Raw genomic sequence first — 23,615 nt, 5'->3', positions numbered from 1 at the left:
TAGAAGTTTTTCCACAGGAACACAGGACCCCTGATCGTGAGGAATAAAACGTACAGTGTGTAAGGTAAATTGAAGGGTAATTAATAACATAACTTTGCTAAAACAAGGGTTGTATTTTCTTTTAATTTGATGACAATCAAATGATGTAAACAAACACTGAGTGACCGTGACTGGCCTTAAATGTTTCTAGGGTCAATTTTGTACTTCCTTAATTCCATGAAAACTGGGAGGATCTGGATGTGAAGATCATCTGAAATGATAGAAAGCTCTTTTGGAAATTAAAACCTTGAAGAAGAGGCGTGCACGTCAGACTTAAGCAGGCGGCTGGACATGGCCTCAATGGGATTCGTTTCTCATGTATTTATTTATGAGGCTGTTTGCTTTCACTTGTTATTCGTCTACTTCATTGGGCTCTAAATTGAACTGCTGTTCGGCTTTCTAACAAAGAACAATACAAATACAGCAACGTTGTGAAAGACAGCCCATACCATTCCTGTTGTAGCATGAGGCTAGTGCTTGGAAATGGAAATGTTTTTGGTGAATCAATACACACTGAGTCAGTATTGACTTAGTTTAGTTGTGTACCTGAATAATGTGGACCATTGTTGCCCATTAGTAGCAGGCACACTATAGTGTTGGTTGTGAGGCTACTAAGGTAATTTATTGGCAGTTCATGAGTATTACTTCCTCAATTACATTAAGTGGCACATGGTGAAAAGTGTTATGTGTTTTACTTATTATATCTTATTATTTTTTTAAAGTAAATCAATTTGCTTCATTGTCTTCCCAAAATATTGAGCAGTCAGCAACATACAGAAATTCAAGAAGTGTTCTTAAAAAGTACAAACATTCCTATTTTTCCAGCAGCAGTTTGCATCTGTTGAGGTATTTTCATGACGGCCCACGGTGTTCACTGGCTTCTCAGGATGAGCACATCTTTGCCCGCAGCGAAGCCAACGTTTAAATCCACAAAGCGTGGCCAGCTTTTCAGAAGCAAAACTACCAACATGGCCCCAGTGTTTTGACAGTTTAGTCGCCACTGTTGTAATCATGAGTGTGTTTATGTCTGCACTTCCCAAAGACCTGTCACTTTCTGCTGAGTTATGCAAAATCTAATCCCTTGGGCCGAAAGTAAAGCTGTTTTTCCTCACGCAAGTTGACTCGTGTAACAATTTACTGTATCACACAGCCACAGTGCTCGTGTGACCTGAAACCAGTTAATTTTAGACTCATTGACATGGACTGACAGGAATGCACAGTTTCCTTATAACAAAAGTGATTAAACAGTGTGTTGTGTGAAGAGTGTAATTGAAATGTTGTAGTTTGAGAAAGTGGCTGCCTTGTTGCTCCATATAGATACCCATGTTCAATGAATGAGGTGCCAAACTGGAAAAGTTTGCAGTTTTTTTCTAAATGGCACAGACAGAACTTGGACAGAGCTGTCATGCTCTGCCCAGCCTTTAGGCCTTGGTCTTCATTTTGCATCACCCCTTCATCACTTCCTGTTTTATTTTGGTATATTGGCCCAATCCCAATGTCCCCCCCTGAGGCCTGAAATGCCCAATACCAATTACCCACAATTCAAAGCAATGTGAGGTTAAACACAGCATGGAGATCATTTAATTTTGACGTTGAAGCTGTTTTGACAAAAAAACGATTAAATTAATTATTTGAAATGAATTTGCATCCCTTGAGGAAAGAGCCTGGAAGACGTCAACATCATGGAGTATAGTATAAAATAAATACCCACATTTGTACATCACATCTTTTGGCATTGTCATGGTCACCTGATATGTTGCAGCAAAGTCCTGTGCCATTTACACCATTAAGCCCTGACAGTCTCTCACACTCAACCATTACCAGGTGAGGTCGATAAGTCCCTGAGGGTTTAAGGCCTTAAGGGGACACTGGGATCGTCTGCTCTGTGTAATACAGACTTTGTCTTTTTGAAGCCTGTGTCTTTTGAGTCTTCGATAAACCCTGAACCGTTACAGACAATAAGTGAATCCCAAAACAAGGCTTCTCAATCCCTAACACATCTAGTTCGCATGTAAATAAGCTTTTATTGAAGCAAAACACTTTCACACTTCCAAAAATAAGACATCAGACTTAGTAAAGTGTAATCTCTTAAATCAGCAGCGACCTTTTTTTCGTGACAGATTTGTGTCCCTTTTCTGAAGAAATTTAAATTGGCTATTTGATACTGAAGAATAAAATGAACGTTTTCGATACTTTATTCATCCAAAGGAAAATGTCTGCATCCAGTAATTAGGACACACAGATTAATTCATAATAGAAACAGGTATGTTTGAATTTTTTTTTTCAACCAGCCAGCGAGTGGCTACCCATTTACGTATACAGACGTTTACTGAAAGAGATTCTCCGTATAGTTATGCAAGATTTAAGCTAGTCAATTTCATCTGCTGGGACCAGGGTGTCAATAATACATGTCCCTGAGGCAGTTTGACTGCCTGCAAGATATTCCAAAATCACCATTTAAAATGATTTAAAATATATTCTTATATAATAATAACAATAATAATAATAATAATAATAATAATAAAAACTTTATTTATATATCACCTTTAAAAACAAAGTTTGCAAAGTTCTCTACAGAGAAGCAAAGTAGATATAACTTAAATACCGGTAAACAAAAAGGACCATACCATAAAGGCAATGAATACAACAAAACTAAACAAATAACCAAAAAGAGCAAAAGGAGTGGAAAACAAACAAACAAAGCAAAAAAAAGGGGAACAAAATAACTGCATAATAGATCATAAAAGGACGACATCGTGCACTTAAAAGCAATTCTATAAAAATGGGTTTTAAGAAGCGATTTAAAATAAGTTATTGATTTTGCAAGCCTTATTATAGGTGGAATAACCAGTAGAAATGCCACAATATGCACCCTGAAATGGATTTAGTCAATACTGGTCCGTGCAGCTCATTGTTAAAGACACTTTAAGTAGAATTTTAAAATGTCTGATTTAGGTTTAGCAGCAGCTATTTGCAATAGAGTTATCACATAATAGTTTACTGTGGGTTTTGATGTCTCTTAATTGGCTTTTACCGTGGAAGTAATTTACTGTCAAATCAGTGGTGAGCTGACAACGGCTCTCAGTCTCCAAAAATATTAACTCTAAAATATTAACTACTTTTTTGTCTGCAGCCGTCTCTATTGGACACTTGAAGGCGCCATTTCCATGCACATGGAACGAGAGGCTCTGTGTTTTAATGAAGATGAGTAAGCAACCTGACAAGTTGTAAACCCCACAATAAATACACCACAGTATTCTTGGTTCCACTCTCCAAAACCCCACAATTAGTTGGATCTCCTCTGTAGTTATGTGATGAGACGGGTACAGAGAAGAGGGTCAGGACGCGAAGATTGCAGACGAGTTTTATTTTGGAAAATGCAATCTCACTGGCTGATTTTTAACCAGTGTATAAAGCATGCCTGCAGACAGAATTGAACACAATTATTGTCTTTATTAATGCCCTAAAAAAAAACAACAACACGGGACTCTGTCTCTCCGAAAAATCGCCTCTCACTCCGAGCATTGCCATTACGCACAGGAGGCTCACATTCCTCTTGGACCAGGCTTCGCGGGCAGAATACAGCCGCGCGCAAGCCTTGGTGACTCAAGATGTCCACACTGAGGACGGCAGTGAAACACGAGCTCCTGGTATCTTTATCACCTTTCAAATTCACTTATTATATTTCCATGAATGCGATCTATTAATATTCTAATTATCATGTCAGGGTTTGCGTCTTCCTCCCACGACTCCACAGGCGGAGCAGGAGTATCACAAAGTTCAAGACTCCCTCCAGATCTTTTTTTTTTCCAGCTGTAGGCTACATCGGAGCATTCCCACCATGGCCTCTGTACCTTGAGGGAAGATGGACTTGGATCTGGACTTTGGAGAGGTGATGGATGAGAACGGGTCGAGCTGTTTGTCCCGGAATGAGAGTGACTGCGCGGTGAGCGCGTCTTCCACCGGCGTGTCCACTGCGCTGGCCAGCGTGCTGATCTTCACCATCGTAATAGACATTCTGGGCAACGTCCTGGTCATCCTGTCCGTGTACAGGAACAAAAAGCTTAGGAATGCAGGTGAGAGATGAAGAACACAGTGTCGATTTGGGAATAGAACCACATATATATGCTGATGTAATAGCAGCTTTCATTTTGAAATGTGTCTAAATTAGGGACAAGCAGACACACAAAACACATTCAATTGCATCAAAATGAATGTGAAAGAATATGTTTTGTTATTTCATAAAAATCTGTTGAACAACAGACTCTTTAATCTGTTCAAAAGGAAAACTATCTCTGTAATAATGACCTCCAGTATGGGATGCCTTGCTTTCCTCTCTTCATTCACAACTATAATTATGTAATATAACTTGTAGCGTGTGACCTCTGCTGACAATCAGGCTGCTATAGAAAGTGCGCCTCCAGTCTCAGTGGGATGGAGTTTCCACAGCTTTGCCTGTCTGTCTTCATATTTCTTCAAACAGGATAACACCTTCTTCCCTCCATCTGGCTTTATCCATTGTTCTCCATCCCAGATAAATCACACCCCTCCTTATATCAGAACCTGAAGTGTCCCATGAGCAATCATGGAGACCAATGCTGTTGCATTGCTACAATGCCCTTTTGTGCAGGTTTTAGGCTGAACACAACCTTATATTTTGCAGTGTTACATTTGAAGCAGCCAGACTGCAATGTGAAGATGAAGAAAATGTCCATTATAGTCGCTTTTATGGGCTATTTTTCTTTCTTGAAAAATATGCCATTATCATTCAATTCCTTCCTTTAGTTGGCTCCTGTCATTTACAGCGTCTCACATTATTTAGAAATGAGTCCGTAAATTTCTTTATTCTATTTTCATGAACTAAGTGGCTGTACAAAACATATTTGGCTAAAGGACGGAGGGTATGGAGTCTGTCTTTCCTTGCAATGCACTTATTACACAAAGTCCATCTTGTATCTATTAGTGTTTTGTTTTCCCAACTACAACACGACTAGCAGCTAATGTAAAGGAACTGAACAAGAATACCAAGAAACGCATAATACACTTGAATCACAAGAATTATAAGAACATGATTTTTCAACCTCATGATTTTGTTTTACAAAAATAGCTGAGCAGAACACTGAGATGTGTCTTCCAGAGGCTGAAAACAGAACAAAGAGTTAAAAAAAAAATGTATGTTTCACGTTGTGCTGCTTTGAACTTAAAGGTACGAGACATCAATCACCATTATACTCAGCAGGCATACGGTTGAAAGAAAAGTCAAGAATGCCCGCTGCTAAGCCAAAAGACTAAACAGTGATCACAACATAATGCTAATGAGCACATGCGAACCAGGCAGCGGGATTTTAAATACAATTTTAAATACTTTACATAACACATCTAATGTGTTCCTGTGCATAGCAGCCAAAAGCCGTTTGGCGAGGAGTTTAGGAGCCCGAAGAATAATTGAATTATGTGGTTTGCAAAATTGCCACAGTCGACTGGTCTCAAACAAGAGAGCAGGAGTAAATGGCCTGTTCAAAAAGTCTTCTCCATGCCGGTGGACTTCAGACACGGCAGTGATTAGTGACCTCGTGTCACCCTTCTCCTACTTTAATTGGGCCAACTGTCACACGTGAGTCCTCACCAGCGTTGCTGCATTTCTTGGGTGTGCTTGTTTAAGTAGAAACCTAAACTTCAGCAGAATGTTGTGTTTCGTTAAGTGAGTGAAATTGTTCTGTTATCATCAATCTCCTCTCTCTTTTTAACGAGCTCTTTATAGGCTTGGCTCACTTTTTTTATGAATCTTTAATAGCACAGAGGAAAGGAAAGCATGGATACAGCAGTAGAAGATCTGGGACTCGTGAGTGATATACTGAGGTGTATGAGTTACAGTGAGTGAAGGCTACAATCACACATGTTTTTTTGTGGAATCCTGTGTATCAGGCAGACTGCTGAAAACATCCCATCTCCTCTCTCACACACCATTCAGACGCTTGGCTTCTACACACTCTGCAGCAGGACCTTTCCACTCTGCTTCACTCGCCTTGCCTCCATATATCCCTCCGCTATCCACCACTCAACACCCCAACCCCTCCCCCCATTTTGTATGCCGCTCCATCATCTGAGTGATTAATTTGTCGCCAATATCTTCATATATTTCTGGGGAACTGGTACCATATGTTCCATTTTCAAAGGTTTGCAGGTTCTTTCAAGTGTGCAAATGTAAAACGATCTATCCAGTGAATCTTCAAAGGGTATAGCATGGCATAGGACTGCCAATGGGGTGTTAACACTAGAGTTTCCCACTGGGGTTAACCATACTAAAAATACACCCTGAAAATGCACTCATGAGGGAGCGAGAGAACGAGAGAGAGAGAGAGAGAGAGAGAAAATGATGATGGGGAGCAGATGTAGATAATAACGAAAGAATGAGCTTGACTGTGTGTGTGTGTGTGTGTGTGTGTGTGTGTGTGTGTGTGTGTGTGTGTGTGTGTGTGTGTGTGTGTGTGCAGCTTGCACCTCTATTTCAGGAGCTGTGCGGTTTGTAAGGGTTGGAGATTGAATTTTGTTAAATGATGTGCCGCATCCCCTCAGTCACTCTACAATCATGAATAAAACCCAAAAAACGGAGTGTCCAGAGGGGCGTGATACCAGTCAGTGGACTGAGTGAGTCAAACCAGAAGCCAGTTTAAATTGAAAGCACATATCCGGGGGGGATATCAATTAGCACACTACATTAAACACGTCTTATTTTCCCAACAACCAAATAGTACATGACCTTTAGATGTTCTAATGTTGTCAGCATGGAGGCAGGATGTTATCAGATTGGGATTATTTGACTAAACCACACCTGGATAAGGTAAATGCACTGCTATGTTTGAATTACATCCTACAGGGAGCTGTTCTGTTTCAAACGTGCATTATTCACTATCATCCTCGTGTTTCCGGAACTACGCCTAACAAGTGAAACGCCGCTGGACCAGACGCTGCTTGTGTTCTGACGGTCTGCTTCCTCTCAGGGCCCGTGAGTCTTATTGTCTCAGACACGAGGGATCTGATTGGTAGATGGCCTTTGATGATGACAATGATGCTTTTGGCCGGGCTCGTAGCGGGCTGCATCACCAAAAGGCAGCTTGTGTCATTTAATGTCATACTTCTTCGGAAAAAATGCCTGGCCCCTTGAAGACGAGTTCACGAAGTAGTCACTACTAAATCATCAGCGCGATATGCCCTTGTCGAAAGGTTATTGTTGCTTATTTATGATAAAACAGACTGAGTAGAATGTAATCTGATTTGGGATATGCACTTGTTGTTTACCATAAACCTCGCGTTGCTGATGTTCAGCCGGATCCAAGTGATGCCAACCCTCCTACACATCTTTATGATTTCATCTGTCTTTCAAAGGTGTATAAATATAACCGGGTGAATCAAAGCGCAGTGTATCACGTTTCCTTTCCGAGCTGTGAGAGTAATGGGATACAGACGGTGGGTTTGACATTGGAACACAAGCCTTTGAGATATAGTTGTGCACGCAGCCTTGCAACTTGTCAAATTGAAAATTGACTCGGCTTTTGTTTTGCCTTTTGCTTTGTTTAACACATGTATCTTCATCATCTAATTGTGCACGCCCTTTTTTATTTTCTACCATTACTACAACTACTACTACTTTTATTATTAGAACTATTCAGCTGAAAGGAAGCAATGTGCCATAAATATGTTGTATACCGAGCCTATATTAATACATATGCAGGTCTATATGCCCGGTGGGAGGTTGTTTCTGTCTCATACATCTTCTGAATAATGCTGCAGCCTGGTGTGTGCTGGATGATTCTGGTGACATATATATTGTTCCATTCACGCAGAGCGGAATAGTTCACTAGTGCATTGTTTTGATTTATGTTTCATTAGCCACAAAATATTGTCTGTGACAGACACTCACTCTGGGAAATTCACAGGGTGCTTGCTCAACTCTCGGTACGGAGACACTTACTTTAAAGCAAGACTCAGTTGACTTGATGCGACTTTTCCCGTGGTTGTTTTGTGAGAGATAATTACAGAGCCAATGGTGTCAGAGAAGATGACGGCTGCAAGTCAGATGTCTCTGACGGCCTGTAACCAATCAGCATTCAGGTGATGCTCTATTAAACATGCACTCTTTGATAATAATAGCTCCCAAAGATGTCAGCAGGAAAGAATAAAGCTGTTGTTTAGTTGTTTTACACTGAAACAATAATCGTTTTCAGTGCTGTGAGTTTGGGCGTGATAAGCATCGGGCCGGCCAAGTTGTTTAATTAAACAGCGAGAGGCAGTGGTTGGACCAATGTTTTAATAATAGATGCCAACAAAGCAAATAGCGTCATCTGGCCGCTTCACAGAAATCTTCTCAGCGGTGTTTTAGCACTTACCTCATCCTCTTGATGATAAAGGGGTGAGAGGGTTCGGCCAGAGAACACTATGAGGCTGTAGCATACCCGGTCAGCGCACATGATAGCACTGAGCCACATGCTGTCAGCGAGGAATCAAACCTCTGCACAATGACAAATGCACACAGTGAGCACTGTGAGCGTCACAAATACAATCTGACAGATTTGTCCACTGAGCAGACTCAAGGGTAAAGAGCTAATGCTTTTATTTTCATCTCCCTGGGCCTGAGAGATGGCTCGTGCTGTTTTAGTAACTTGGAAATTGACTGTCTCTGATTGTGGAAAAACACAAGACCAACATCTGACTTTCTTGAAAGAATAAAACATAGTCAGACAAGTCACCCAGTTAGGAAGGTAGGAATATAATGACATGATTATGATGTTGTGTATTCTTTTTTTTTCTATTTGTGATCACATTAAATGAATCAAGTTCAGCCAAGTAAATTCAAATTAGACATACTGTAGCCGCGCTGTCCCCAGGGTACAGGGGTTGTAACAAGCTTTGAACTCATGGGATTGATGGCCAACATGTGTTTTAAATCCACTCCCATCATATCTGCCAATCAACGCTGTTGTTTCAGCTGTCGTGTGAATGAGCAGGAGGCTTGCGCTTTCACATTTCACCTTCAGAATGTACTGTATGTTATATCAACCCTTGAATAACCCGAATGACGGATAATTTGTTTTTATAAAATGAGGCACATTATATATAATCCTTTACAGATTATTTAGAGAAACCATAATATTCTTACCAGTGATCTAAAGATGCACGAGAAACTGGCCGAGTTGGTGATGACAAGCAATGTTTATCAGCTTTTTGCACTGGTTTATTTTCAACTGCTTGATGCTACTCACTATGGATATTATATAAATATATATGTATAAGAGTATAAAAGAGTTATTTCTGTAAAAACTAGGTTTACTGTATTTAATGATGGAAAAAGCTGTGTTTATTTGGGTAACATATCCAATTCATCATAAATCTTGACTCCTAAAATGTGTAGCACACACGCACACGCATACGCACACACACACACACTAGTCCCTTTATTGTCAACTCAAAACTTATGGGAAGCGAGTGTGTCTTTTGCAAAACACCACTTAAATTGTGGCTCCACTGTACTGCATGTTCTTGTTATCTATCGTCTTAATCTTATACATTACAAATTGATTTATTGTTTTATTGCCCCACCTCCCAAGCAGCTGCACTGTAACAATATCAGACGTCATTTTCTATGATTCATGTCTTCCAAGGACACCCAGTGTCACACGACCAGCAGCTTGGACCTCAGGAGAACGAGAACTTGTTTGGATGTAATCTGACACTAAAATCAGGTCATTTTTATGTGCTCAACTGAACGGCCTGATTGATGCCTTTTACCAAATAGAACGCTGTCAATACAACAAATCTGCTCTGTGACACAATATATTTGTGTGTCGGGAAACAAGTTCATAGTTTATGTTCGACACTAAGAATCTACAGCCATGCTGGTGGCGCTAGCTGGCTCGAAATGCCAACATGTGGCATGCTGAAGTTAAGCAGGTTTGATCTCACCTTCACCATCTTAGTTTTTAGCATGTTAGTATGCTAACATTTGCTAATTAGCACTGAACACAAAGTACAGCTGAGGTCAGGGCTCTCAAGTGTCACGCATTGAGCGTGACTGTCACGCATTTCGGTCTTAAGTCACGCCCTCCCGCCACACATCGTATTTCTCACGCTGAAAAAAAACTCAAGGCTATTTAATGTGCCGCAGCGCGCAAACATGACCTGGTCGCGCTGCCCTCACCATGGAGGAATCAAGCACGTCTCCCCCGAATCCCCTGCCAATCAATAAAAAGAAATGGGCTACACGAATAGCCAATCAGAAAAACGTATCTGTTGTATCTGGGTGAAATGTAATCCCGGTTTAAAAAACTGTTACTGTGAGAACAAATGGGGGTTGCAACACTGAGAGGACAACTGCCTGCATCCATATCAGTGCAGTGGGGAGTACACGCTAAATGCCTCATCAAAATGAGCCACAGAGGGCACAACGCTGCTCTTCTATGGCGGTAAACACAGTCACACCTCCAGAGACACACTTTATTTTAACCCGGAGCAGAAAGTGAAAAGGTAGAACTGTCTGCTTTGATCATTCACCAGTCTGGGTCATGTTGTGTTCTGTTATCTAACCCTCTTCTGTTTCTCCAGGCAACATCTTCGTGGTGAGTTTGTCCGTAGCAGACCTGGTGGTGGCCTTGTACCCCTACCCTCTGGTCCTGACAGCCATTTTCCACGATGACTGGACCATGGGTGACCTGCACTGCCAGGCGAGCGGCTTCGTCATGGGTCTGAGCGTCATCGGCTCCATCTTCAACATCACGGCCATCGCCATCAACCGGTACTGCTACATCTGCCACAGCTTTCACTATGACCGGCTGTACAGTCTGAGGAACACCTGCTGCTACCTGGGCCTCACCTGGCTCTTGACGGCCCTCGCCACAGTGCCCAACTTCTTTGTCGGCTCGCTGCAGTACGACCCCCGTATCTACTCCTGCACCTTCGCCCAGACAGCCAGCTCGTACTACACCATCTCAGTGGTGGTCATTCACTTTCTGATCCCGCTGCTGGTGGTGTCATACTGTTACATGAGGATATGGGTGCTGGTGATTCAGGTGAAACATCGAGTTAAACCGGAGCAAAGGACCAAACTGAAACCCAGTGACGTGAGGAACTTCCTAACTATGTTTATGGTCTTTGTGTTGTTTGCAGTGTGCTGGGCTCCACTGAACCTCATAGGCCTGGCAGTAGCTATAAACCCAGCGAAAGTTGCGCCCAACATACCTGAGTGGCTCTTTGTCACAAGCTACTTCATGGCGTACTTCAACAGCTGCCTCAACGCCGTCATATATGGACTGCTAAACCAAAACTTTCGCAAAGAATACAAGACAATTCTTCTGGCTCTTTGCATCCCACGTTTGCTCCTCATGGAGACCTCCAGGTGTGCCACAGAGGGACTGAAGAGTAAACCTTCGCCGGCTTTTACAAACAATAATGTAGCAGAGTTAAATGTATAATCTTCATGTTTTACTGGGAAACGAGCCTCATTGTGGATATGTGCCATATTTCACCCAGTGCCTTTCATAAGATTTGTGTGATTTTCCAGTTGTAAAGATGTAATCATGTTTTCCTTTTCAACCAGGTCAGACAGACCATTCCCTCGTATTGAGAGGTAAACAATACATTTCATCACCGGTACATTGTGCTCTCTTTGTGATCCTGCTCTCTATTCAAAACCAGACCACCTGGTTAACAAGCAAGAAAACATATTCAGGTAACTAGTCAGTATTTGTCAAAAAACCTTCAGAGATTTGGTCACTTCCCACCAGATAGCTTATTATTTGGATGGGGGACTTCCACATCCCAGCATCTGTACATCATGTGCAGCAGAATGACTCACTGACGATTTGTACAGATCGTTTATGAGTATGTCAACAACATGGTGGAAGCGGAATACATGTATTTATATTCCCACTATGTCTCTGAGCTCTTAAATGCAGCATTAACAATTGAAGATTCTAAAGGTTTGTTGTTTTCCTTGAAAAGTGGCCCTGTATCTGACACATTGTAGCTTCTGTGGAAGCTAAGAGAAGGTTTGCATTCCATATTTCATCCTGAGAGCATATGCATACATCAGGCTCCTTCTCAATGAGAATGTAGCCTGTATTAATTCACTATGATGCTGGTTCACCCTCAGGCTTTCTTCTGAGCGATGATGCCCTCATAAAAAAACTGTGGGAAGAAATATCTGAAACGGACTTTGTGTGGGAAAATATGTGCCTTGTTGTTTGTGTTTGTTGTTTCTCTCACAGTTTCAGTCAATTCTTTTGGTAAACAAAACTGCCTGAACTATTGCATGGATCAATTTATCGGACTGAAATGATTAAAGCCCCAGATGTCCCCTCTCAGTCCCTGGATGATTTCGAAAATGGAGAAATGTTGAAAAGGGGATGAACAGATGAGAAGTACAGCGAGCCTCCTTGTTTATTAAATGGCCGGGGGACATGATACGCATCAGGAGCCAGAGATGTAATTACGTGTTAATGCAAGTGCGCCTGAGCACATGTCACCCTAGCTGAGATGAGCTCTGACAGCCTCCCGGCATAACTTCAATCCGGCAAACAAACCGTGAGCAGTTCACCTCACAGGGAGGCTCCAAGATGTCAATGTGACGCATTATTGATATGATGCACTGCTACTGGAATATTAAAGAGATTACACATTCACCATGTCTAATTCAAAGGATTCATAAATATGTTCAGCACAACATTTACTTTCATATCAGTTTTCTGAATTTATTTTCCATCCTGCTGCAGCTAAACTCGGACACGCTGCCTGATGTGTGACCGAATTAAAACCCTCAGTGGACGATTATAGAATCTGAATCCTGAATGGATCAGGGGGCTATCAAAATGCAGAGCAGCAATGTTGCACACAACTGTTCAGTCCCGCTTGCAAGCTGACAAGACAGTGCTCTGATGTGGAAGAAAGAAGCAGCCCACATGCCAGTGCAAGGTCAGCTGCAGATGAGTGGCTAAAGGGGCTCGAGGGAAGATGACAGTCGGCTCGACCACACCGCCGAGTCACAGACTAATGACAGGGTCATTCTTCTTCCTCATCCTCTCACCTTCCACTCTTCATTCTCTCCTTTTGCTGCTCATTTTACCTGTATTTATTGATCCTGTTATCTCCAAAGGAATTGTTTGACATTTTGGGAAATAGACTCTTTTGCTTTCTTGCCGAGAGTGAGATGAGAGGATCAATACCCGCATTTGTCCACTAAGTATGAAGCTATAGCCAGACAGTCTGCAGACCAACACTCAGTAATTCACAGATTCTATATTTTTTGTTCAATCTGTACAAAAACCAAGCAACATGTAACCAAGATTAAGTCCCGGAAATAGTCTGACATAAAACCCTGGATAAAACCACAACTTTACATTTTTGCACTTTGGCTTTTGTATTAATTATTAAGAATTCAAGTGCCATAAGAAATTGTTCATGCTACTTAAAATATCCATTTTGAAATTTTAAATATAATAATGTTTGAAGCACACAATATAATGCAGACTTTGTTTAGCAAAGACATTTCATTTCCTACAAATTTGACCAATGTTGGATATCTTATGATTAATATATATATACTGTATTTATAAAGTAATAGTTGGCATGCTCAGTGGATCAATCCAAAATACAAACCAGAGACCAGGATGAATGGTTGAAATGACTAGTCTATTCACCCACACTGTCTGTCATTTTGCCTGTGATTTAATATGAAGGGCAATGGCTTGTGGAGACATTTTTATTTTGAGATGTTCAAGGACAGAGCTATCTATTCATGCTGTGACGGTTTTCTGCCAATTTCACGTATGTGACACTGTCTCCCTGGTTTCTCTGTAACGTCAGCTCCATTTGCTTTAGTTGCGTTGAGTCTCAGGCAGGTTTTTTACAGCCAAGCCACACCATAAATCCTACTGTCATGTCGGAATCACATATGATTAATTGCATCATGTTTTCAGATGTCAGACACAAGGCGTGTCTTATTCCTTTTTGTAAACTAGAGATGTGCACTGCTCTTTGCAGCATTCACGTGATGGCGGTGAGAATGTTTGGTCCTTCAGTATTTGTGAGATAAAGATTATTGAGTGAGGCATTACGTGGCCCAACGATAACATGGTTTTTCGCCTCGCTAGATGAAGCCAGACGCAGCTCCTCTTTGCACAGAGGAATTTCTACAGCTCTTGCACTTCATTGCATTTTACAGCAGTGGGGTCTCACACTGAGCCTGCTGCCCCAATAGCAAGTCTCCTAATGGATTTGTGCATCGGGTTTAGCGCTGCCTGTGTTCTCATGCGTGTAATGCGTTCCTACATGTCCCAATGGGCTGTGGGTCACAATACTACCAGGAGGTTTTAGGTGGCTGGGATCCAAGGAAGCCAATGAGAGCAGGAAATGTAGATGATGATGATTATTTACATCAGATGTCTTGACTTTATTTTCAGTCTAAATAGCATACAAGTTGTTATACTTTCTTTCCGCATGCTCCTTGTTTTTTGACAGTGACCTCGCTTTGTCATGATACCAGCGGTGGAATAAGTACTCAGACTGTAAAAGTAAAAGTATGAACACGCAAAGATAATTAATTACAAGTAAGAGTCCTGCTTTTAAAAAAGACAATTTTATCTCTAGACAGTGCCAACAATAAAAGTACTCAATACGCTGAAAAATGTCACCTGAATAATATTTTTGTAATTATTTGTTATTATATAATACATTAGTTAGCTTAGCTCTGTCCAAACTCCAAATGACATGAAGTCCACCAGTACCTCTAAAGCGTTACACGTTGTATCTTGTTGTTTGATCGTGACAACAACTGAAGTGTGAAAATGACAAATTGATATTTTACAGAGGGTTATGGTTGCTGTGCAACTAGTCTTTACTGAGTAATAGTCTGGATACCCCTCCATAACACAGAATAACAAACATGATTAAATGTGTTAATTAGTGAGTTTAAGAGGTGCTGGCTGGAGAAGCCCAGGCTAGCTGTCTTTTTGCTAAGCTAAATGTGCCATGTTCAGCATTCAAACATGAGAGCGGGAACAATCTTTTTATCTAATTCTCAGCAATAATGTTATTACGCATGTTTCTTAAAATGTCAAACTTTTCCTTTAACAGTGCATAGTCTTTTTGTGGCTCATAAAACGTCCTGATATATCTGAAAAGCAAGTAGAAACTCTAACTATTAAATAAATGCAATAGATTCATGGATAAATTGTGCAATATTTCGAGTTGAAGTATAAAGTGGCATAAAATGAAAAATACTCCAATACATATAGTACAATAAAGTATAGTACTTGAATAAATACTTGGTTACTTTAATAATCACTTTAATCTTCTTACTTTTAGCAGTTGTAAAAGCAGCGAATGTCAAAGCTAAGAATAGCATGGAACTATTTTTAAAGTCTTTTCTATTTGTACTCTTACTTGGAATGGAAACTTTATTTCCATTTAGTTTCAACACGTTGCCACTGTCGCTAGGTCAAAACAACAGGTGCGGTGTGGAGAGTGAGGTGCCTCGTGTTTGACATAGAGCACTGGTGACACATGGAATGAAAAAGGCGTCGCTAGAGGGGTCCAGACAGAGAGAGCCATGGGAAATACTTCTGGAAGGTCAGAGGTCAATCTCCTTGAGGAAGGACAACTTGGTACTGTATTGAAGTTATTGCACCAAAAGACCCCTTGGCCCGATATAAACAGTTATTCCACTGAGAATGCAACTTTTAACCAAGCTTTAATTTTGGATGCAGTTTTATTAAATTTCATAATCCCACCATAACGGGGTGAACATATCTTCTGTGGTTCAGGGTTTATTCCCAAAGCTCACAGCAATAAACCATTTAATTATTTTTTGTTTGTCATTTGTTTCCAAAGAAAATAAAAAGTCCAGTGTATTGGGAAAATGTAACTTTGATCTGAGAAAATTAGAAATGACCTGTTTATGAAAAAAGGTCACTGTTTATTTTAGAATTATTGTCATTTTTAATGATTATTGATAAATTATTAAATTAAGATATTTCTCTGTACAATCACAAAACCTACTGTATAATGTGCCTTGGCTTATATACGAAAAGGTGTTTCATTTGAATCAATATTTTGTTTTCAATACAGTTTTGTATAGTACATATGTATTTGCATTTGTATGTATAATGTTGCTCTGATCTATCAATACATATTGTCACACTTATAAAATATGAATTTATGTTTTACATTGTAAAAATGCACGTGTATTCCGTTAAAATTGAAATCAAATTGCATTAATTTAGAATTCCCTGATCTAAATAAATTGTTTTTTGAAGTACAGTTATGTTTTAGGTTCCTCAGAATAATATCAGCAGGCCTAACCCTAATTATAAGTCTTCTCATGTCTGCATACAGTACTGATGCACAGACTCCTGTGCTCACTGTCTGTCTCCAAAGTGAATCGTCTACCAAAACAAAAAAGGCAGACTTTTGGTTTTTAAATTGCACTCAGTGGTTCATCCAGCAACATATTAGAGAATCCTGTTCAATTGGTCAGTTATGTCTCTGCGTGCCCTGATTGGGTTATTAATTGGGAGTGAAATTGCCACAGAAAGTTAAATGATTATTTTCAACAGACATCATTGGATTATTCTTAATGATTCTGGCTGGTTCCCTTTTGAAAAGGCTTTTCAAATGAAATGTGTTCTGGGGAACCTGCTGTGCGTGGGACCGGTGAGAACAAAGTCCACTGGAGCAGAAAGTGCCACTCCTTGACACGTACGGCAGCAAGACTTCAACTAGAAACACCGGCAGCGCACAACACTCAATGTATAGTCGGCACGGAATGGACTGAATGGTTCTCTGCGATTAAAAAAGGAATGTTCTGGTGTTTAATTATTCAGGAGGCTGCACACGCACATGACATGACAAGACATCCATAAATGATCCTTGAATAATGAACATGCAAGTTTACAACCATCCTTTCTTTGCTGTTATTTTTGGTGCCTGGTTATGGGGAAATTAAAAAAAACGTGTTTTAACTGTTAAAACGGCTCAATAAGATGTGTTTGACTTCAAAGACAATGGCTATATACAGCTGCTGACTGAAGCATATGATTAATTTTCACTCACAAACTGTGAAAACAATATATATATATATATCAAAGTGTGACTGAATTGAGATGTGATGCTGATTTGACCATTTGCTAGTACATTAGAAAGTACACCACCTATCAAAGATAGATTGATTGATTGATTATATATATATATATATATATATATATATATATATATATATATATATATATATTTATTTATATATACTTTATATACTTTATACTTTATTCATCCCCAGGGGGAAATTTGTTTGTGGCAGCAAGCCAGTTACATAGTAAACACAAAAATATTAAGTATGGAAAATACTCAATATATACAAGACAATAAAATAGCAGAGCAGAACATATTAATTTAAGAAATTTAACTAATAAAGAAAATGCAAGTATATACAGTGTATATAAAGTGTATATACAGTGAATTATAGTGAAAGTGGCGCTAGGGTTATTGATGATTCAATTGCGGGAGGATCTGGCCAGAGTTGATTTATTAAAGTCTTATTGCAGTTGGCAGGAATGTTTCTCCTGTATCGGTTCTTGTAATCCCTGAACCGCACAAGCCGGTGTTTGTGGCTATTTTAACACCTCAAATTGTATTTCTCTTATCCCTGAAGGCCAAATAAGACGCTTTATGATCCTGATTTAGAGTCTGCTTAATGCATGTAAACCTAATGAGTGTAAAATGAAATGAATAAATATGCACAGGTATATTGAAATGCAATTAACCTACAGTAAATCTTTATAAAATGTGTGGGTGTCTGCAGGGCAACGGATGCCCAGCACACACACACACACAGGTGTATTTTACTTGGAACCTTTATTCATTAAAATGAATGAAGTACGAAACAAAAAACCTGAAACAAACAGGTAAAAAATAATGATGAAATACATAAAACACATTCATTATCCATCTTGTAAATGTATAGTTCACCAGGTTGTAATAGGCTACAATTTCATAAAAATATAAATCGGTTTAAACTATTAAGAATTACTTGAGTAAATGTTAAGTACATATACTCTAGTAGGCCTGCTGATCAGCATGTAATATTCTATTACATGTTGCTATTAAAGTTACTTTGCAGATTAAACGAAAGACAAAATACATTAAGAATTAAGAATAATGCAACATAGCTATAAGGGCTAACAATATAACTTTTTAAGGGGAAATTCTGATAATAATGTGTAGCCTACGTCTGTACTTTTTTGAAATTGCCATCCTTACAGGAAACTACAAAAACATAGGAAATCAGAATCAGAACTATTTATTACCAGGTATGTTTAACATATGAGGAATTTGTCTTGGCGGTTGGATTCATACATTAGACAAACAACAACAATCAACACAATGCAAGAAATAGAAACATATTAAATGTACAATAGAATATAAAATAAAGTGCACAGACAAACATATAACAGTAAGTGTACTCTAAGTTTACAAAACAAATTTACTGCAAGCAAAATACATATTGCTTGGAAATGTATGATTAGTTCCATGTTTTGAAGAAATATATTTCATCCCAAAAATGTCCTGTATTTCTGCAGGACATGCGCCAGGCTTCGCCACCAAGTCTGCTCGCACGAGACGAACTGGAGTCAAACCTGGTCACGTGACGACCCCATGATCCGATGCGGAAGAAGAGATTTGAGCTACGGTGACAACACAACACAAACGGAGCAAACGCTAACATTAATAGATTATATTTTCCGTTTCTTTTACCATCTTAACCTCGTCTCCGATCAGCCCAGCAATGGACGGACCTGTCGGAGCAGCTTCGGACGCCGGACCTCCGGCTTACTACAGAGGGTGAGGACACCGTAATGCTCCTTAAACCAACAGCTAGCTAGCTGGCTAGCATCTTAGCTTAGCCTCTCTGTCTGCGGAGTGACGTCTGTTTAAAAAAAAAACGACCCTGTGCTGCTCGATGTCGAGCACGTGCCAAAGTTGACAAAACACTTGTATTTCACGTGGCGTAGTGCTTGAACACAGCACGTCCGTGTTTTCAGCTCACGACCCGCTGCTTCCTGGCAGCAGGGTCGCTGTCTTGTTTCGTGTGTGCTGACTGACTGAACTTGTGCTCCTGCAGAAATGAAAGCTCGCTGGTGTCAGCCCTCAAGACGCTGTTGTTCTTCACCTTCCTGATGGTGACGCTGCCCATTGGGCTCTACTTCGCGACGAAGGCGTATCTCTTTGAGGGTGAGCTTTGCAACACTGGTTTGTTCGTGTCAGCCCCCCGACCCGTATCTTGTTCCACTGATTTAGATGAAAGGATACGAGACCACAAACTGCCCTCTTCACTTTGTTCCAGATCTTATTTTTGCTCCAGATAAAAAATAAAAAACTACCCACAGTCTGACTGATACAGGCCAATAAAGATATTGATATTGGAGTTTAAAAGCCAATTAATGTTTCTGATATATATATATATATATATATATATATATATATATATATATATATATATGTGTATATTTTTTAATATAACTATGTGCATTTAATAACAGCAGTACTTTGTGGTGGAAAGACTATAATGACATTACTGTCTGTAAATTATTATATACAACTCTCTCTCCTCGTTTCCTACCATACCTCTATTTGTTACTGCCCTAAAATACGAATATCGGCCAATAATATAGCCAATTTATTGGCTCCAAACGCAACCATAGTGGTAGCAGTCAGTGGTTCTCAAACTTATTTTGTCACGCCCCACTTTGAAGGAAGAAAAATGTTCATGCCCCAACAAAAAGCCGATCTCTGTGAGATAGGCTTTTTGCTGTTTTTGTTTTGGCAAAACGCCAAGAATCGGTGGGTCGACAAGAATCTTGGTCGCGAATGCTCAAGCGTAACTTGTTAATGGCGTAACGTAAACATTTCCATGGAAGTACATGCATTTCGCCACGTATTTATTAATGACGTTTTATGACCGTGTACTATGTGAAGTTCTCATAGCTTATGGGGAGAGAGGTCGTCCTGAAACCACAATGTCCCTGGTCTCCCCATGTTGGCATGTTGAAGTGTCCTTGAGCAAGACACTGAAGCCCCAGTTGCTCCCCAGGTGCTTCACAGCAGCCCACTGCTCCTTAATTACTAAGGGACTCTGAGGGACAGGGGCAAAACAATGATAGGGCAGCAGCTGCATGCATCGGGGCACCAGGGCTCTTCATCACGTTTTCTAGAGCAGAGGTTCTCAATTGTTTCTCAGCCAAGGACCCCTTACAAGATAGATGATACCAGCTATATCCTCAGCTTGTATATCTGATGATACCATGCCCCCTCATGTATGGTCCTTTAGAATAATTTGAAGTAGTCAATTTCTTTGGTCTTATATAGTCCGGTTATATCCTTGCAAGTGAGAAAAGCATAAAAAATGACGCAGCATGGACAGCTACACCCTTGACTAGTCATGTCTAGTGCAAACTGTTGAGGTACCATAGGATAGGTAGGTATCCTATTTACTGACATGCCAACATCCTGTATATCCAAGTCTGACAGCATTCCTATTCATTGGTTTATGATCTTGCCCACAATGGCCTAATAAAACTGGAGATATTAAAGAGTAACTAACACACAACATAAACGGGATAGAATTTTTTTTTTTATCTCAAGATGATGATATCGCTTGTTCCTACTCTTATTTTTCTTATTTTTTAAAATGTAAGTACATTTTCACATGAAGGATGATGTCGACACGTTTGGCCCTGTAACGCAGCTTCTTTTCCTCACCGCTAACTGTTCTCAACCTCCTTCTCCCAGGTTCAATGAAGATGTCAAGCTCCGACAGCTACTTCTACGCAGCCATCGTTGCAGTGCTCGCTGTGCATGTGGTTTTGGCTTTGTTTGTTTACGTGGCCTGGAACGAAGGCACAACACCCAAAGATAAGGGCAAACACGATTGAGGCGTGTCCTTATCAGCTCGTCAGACTGGAGGAGATGGGCAGATGCTGACATGGATCCGCAGGCCCCCTCGACCCCCAAACCACCATGGGCTCCAGCACTAAACAAAGTACCATCTTTACCAACCAGACAGTTAAGGGATCTGGTTGCGTTAGGCTTTAACACAAGGTTAAAGCATGAAACTACTGTATTATTTCCTGGCTTGGTGGAGAGGACGGCCCCGATTTTTAAGAGGCTTTGTTTTAAGCTGCCATTTGGCTAAAAGCTACAAGTCCCTTCACAGTTAAGATTTTGTCGCGTATGAACACATCTTGGGTTTTGGATGATGCGTGTTCACACACACACACACACACACACACACACACACACACACACACACACACACACACACACACACACACACACACACACACACACACACATACACACACACACTCTGTATGTGCTTGTAATGTTTATGTGTAAAGAATCTGAGTCCAAAATGCTCTACATCCATTATGTGAGAATTTGCAGCTGAATTGATCATTCTGTCCTCAAATTTCAGGTCTTATCTGCATACATTTATTTAAATTGACTCTTAACTTCAATATGAACTCATAACGTGCTTAACTTTTCATGCTCTATTTTGGAGCAAAACATGTCCATCATGATCAATGTGTGTAATGTAGCTCAGTGACATTTTGTAACTTTGAATCAGAAAATGATTGCAAGATCACTTTGTATTCAAAGGACTGGTTTGTACTCCAGTCTGTATGTTTGGTGATTTGATTTGAGTTCTCAGTGAAGTCGTGTGATGCAGATGAAATGGTTCACTTGCTCAAATCAACTTTTTAGTTTAAAACTGCTTTTTTTGTGTTAAATCACTCACACAATGTTGATTTAGAATGTTTTGACATGTGAAATTGTGCATGGAAATGTTTAAACATTTGTTACTATTGACATCCCCATCGAGGAATAAATTATGATACAAACATGTCATGATGTTGTGGTAGTCAGGTTTCTTATAAGCTATATGCTAAGTTTATAATACAAACAGTCTCAAAGCCATGCGGGGTACACAGGGGACATGAACCCAACACGTTCTCAGAAAGCAGGATGTCATGCCTTCTCAAACCTGTAGGAACAGCCAGCCGGCAGCTCAACAAATGTTAAGTAAAAAAGAATGTGAGAGATGTGTTAAGACAATCTATATTAAGTTAAAGGACCTAAGGGGAATTCATAGTAAGATCATGTTGGGATGTAAAAGTCTTCAAGTTTGCAAACCATAGAAAATAGCGTTGTTGAAATGCTGTTTTTTCTACATGTTATTTAAAACAAGCATGTTATGTCCACCTCTGAGCCTCTTCACTCAACACATTCATGAGTTGTCTGTAAATAATGAATTGTGGCTGTGACTCAGCAGGAACAGCTGCCCAATGAACCTGCTTCATAAAGACATATGAGCTGTAAAAGGAGCAAGGAGGAAAACAAAGAACAGGAGTTTATTGTGAAAGTCGCGAGGTCAGAGGCTTAACAATCAAACAAAGGTCGCTATATTGGCTTACAGCTAATTTAATATGATAATGTATTCAGTTTTTTTGTTGCGAATAAACAAACAACCCAAATCTACCTGCATGACGCAAGGTGAAAATGACAGATTATGGTGATAAGGAGCTTGGCCTTTTATGTTGCTTTTGTTATACATGTCCTGTGGTTATTTAGGAAATCCACACCACCTGGATGATCACCTAGCAGAAGCGACAAACGCACAGGCTCATAGGCGGTGTTAGAAATTGCATACTTAATAAAGTACTATTCATACTGGGTATGACGTAACATCAGTGCATAGTATGTGGATTTTCTGTACGTGAGAAATGCCTGAATACTACATTGGCAAGAATTTCTGAGTATGAGCTATTGCCTTGCTGCACATACTCAACTGCCCCATAATGCATTGCTTCTGACCGGCTGTCAGTCTTATGAGATTTTGAGTCAGACTGAAAACTGTTAATATATAATTTGAATCCGTTTTCAGGCAAGAGTAACTGTTTAGATTCCCAATATGTGGTCATTTTCTCCAAATAACGCCTGTTTGGCAATTTACATGTAAAACATACATAATCATTAATTTATTAGGCAGTATGAAGTGCATTGTCATGCGATTTTAAACACGGTCGTAGATTTTAGAGGCTGCTTCAGCTGCTTTTGCTGCACAACGTCAACGCCGCCGCCACATTTGAGCGTGCAGGAATGGCCTGGACAGTAATACAAGGAAATATGAGGGCTAATTTTTTCACATGTTCAGCATCCGTTTTATTAGTTTCCCGAATAAGAGTCAGAAACAGTTGATTGCCAATATGTTTTGCACATAAAATAAATTTGACTTGGTGATTGGTGCGTGACACAAAACACAGTGCAATAAGACATACTTAAAACCTGGTGTAAATTATGCATATTAGGGAATGTGTGCCAATGCTACAGACTAAAATCAGAAAAGAGCACAGCCGTGCCTGTCCAATAAGATCTTCTACCACTCGAGGGCCAACATGGTGACTGATTAAGTTTAGATGAATGGCATGAACACAATATAAGTGGTGTGTGTCATTCTTTTTAAGTCTCACTCT

The 23,615-nt window shown here is 40.0% G+C and overlaps 2 protein-coding genes across 2 annotated transcripts; both read left to right on the top strand.

Annotated features, from left to right (window-relative positions):
* Positions 1–3,904: 3,904 nt before the first annotated feature.
* Positions 3,905–11,504, top strand: mtnr1c (melatonin receptor 1C; the record flags this gene model as incomplete). Its single annotated transcript, XM_079229230.1, has 2 exons — positions 3,905–4,115; positions 10,639–11,504. The coding sequence occupies 2 exons, from the start codon at positions 3,905–3,907 to the stop codon at positions 11,502–11,504; spliced, it is 1,077 nt and encodes a 358-aa protein (XP_079085356.1).
* A 7,290-nt stretch (positions 11,505–18,794) lies between these two features.
* Positions 18,795–21,990, top strand: vma21 (vacuolar ATPase assembly factor VMA21). Its single transcript, XM_079228372.1, has 3 exons — positions 18,795–18,924; positions 19,205–19,314; positions 20,872–21,990. Exons 1-3 carry the CDS (start codon positions 18,869–18,871, stop codon positions 21,012–21,014), a joined length of 309 nt encoding a protein of 102 aa, XP_079084498.1. The 5' UTR covers positions 18,795–18,868; the 3' UTR covers positions 21,015–21,990.
* Positions 21,991–23,615: the final 1,625 nt, after the last annotated feature.

The sequence above is a fragment of the Taurulus bubalis genome (assembly GCF_910589615.1).
Source record: "Taurulus bubalis genome assembly, chromosome: 13".
NCBI classification, from domain to species: Eukaryota; Metazoa; Chordata; class Actinopteri; order Perciformes; family Cottidae; genus Taurulus; species Taurulus bubalis.
This window is presented reverse-complemented; position numbering and strand designations above follow the sequence as displayed.

Bases quoted from the DNA above. Each gene is read 5' to 3' on its own strand.
- vma21 (XM_079228372.1), top strand. From the start codon at position 18,869: ATGGACGGACCTGTCGGAGCAGCTTCGGACGCCGGACCTCCGGCTTAC. The intron at 18,925-19,204 runs GTGAGGACACCG...GTGCTCCTGCAG, and splicing joins CCTCCGGCTTACTACAGAGG to AAATGAAAGCTCGCTGGTGT. The intron at 19,315-20,871 runs GTGAGCTTTGCA...TCCTTCTCCCAG, and splicing joins GAAGGCGTATCTCTTTGAGG to GTTCAATGAAGATGTCAAGC.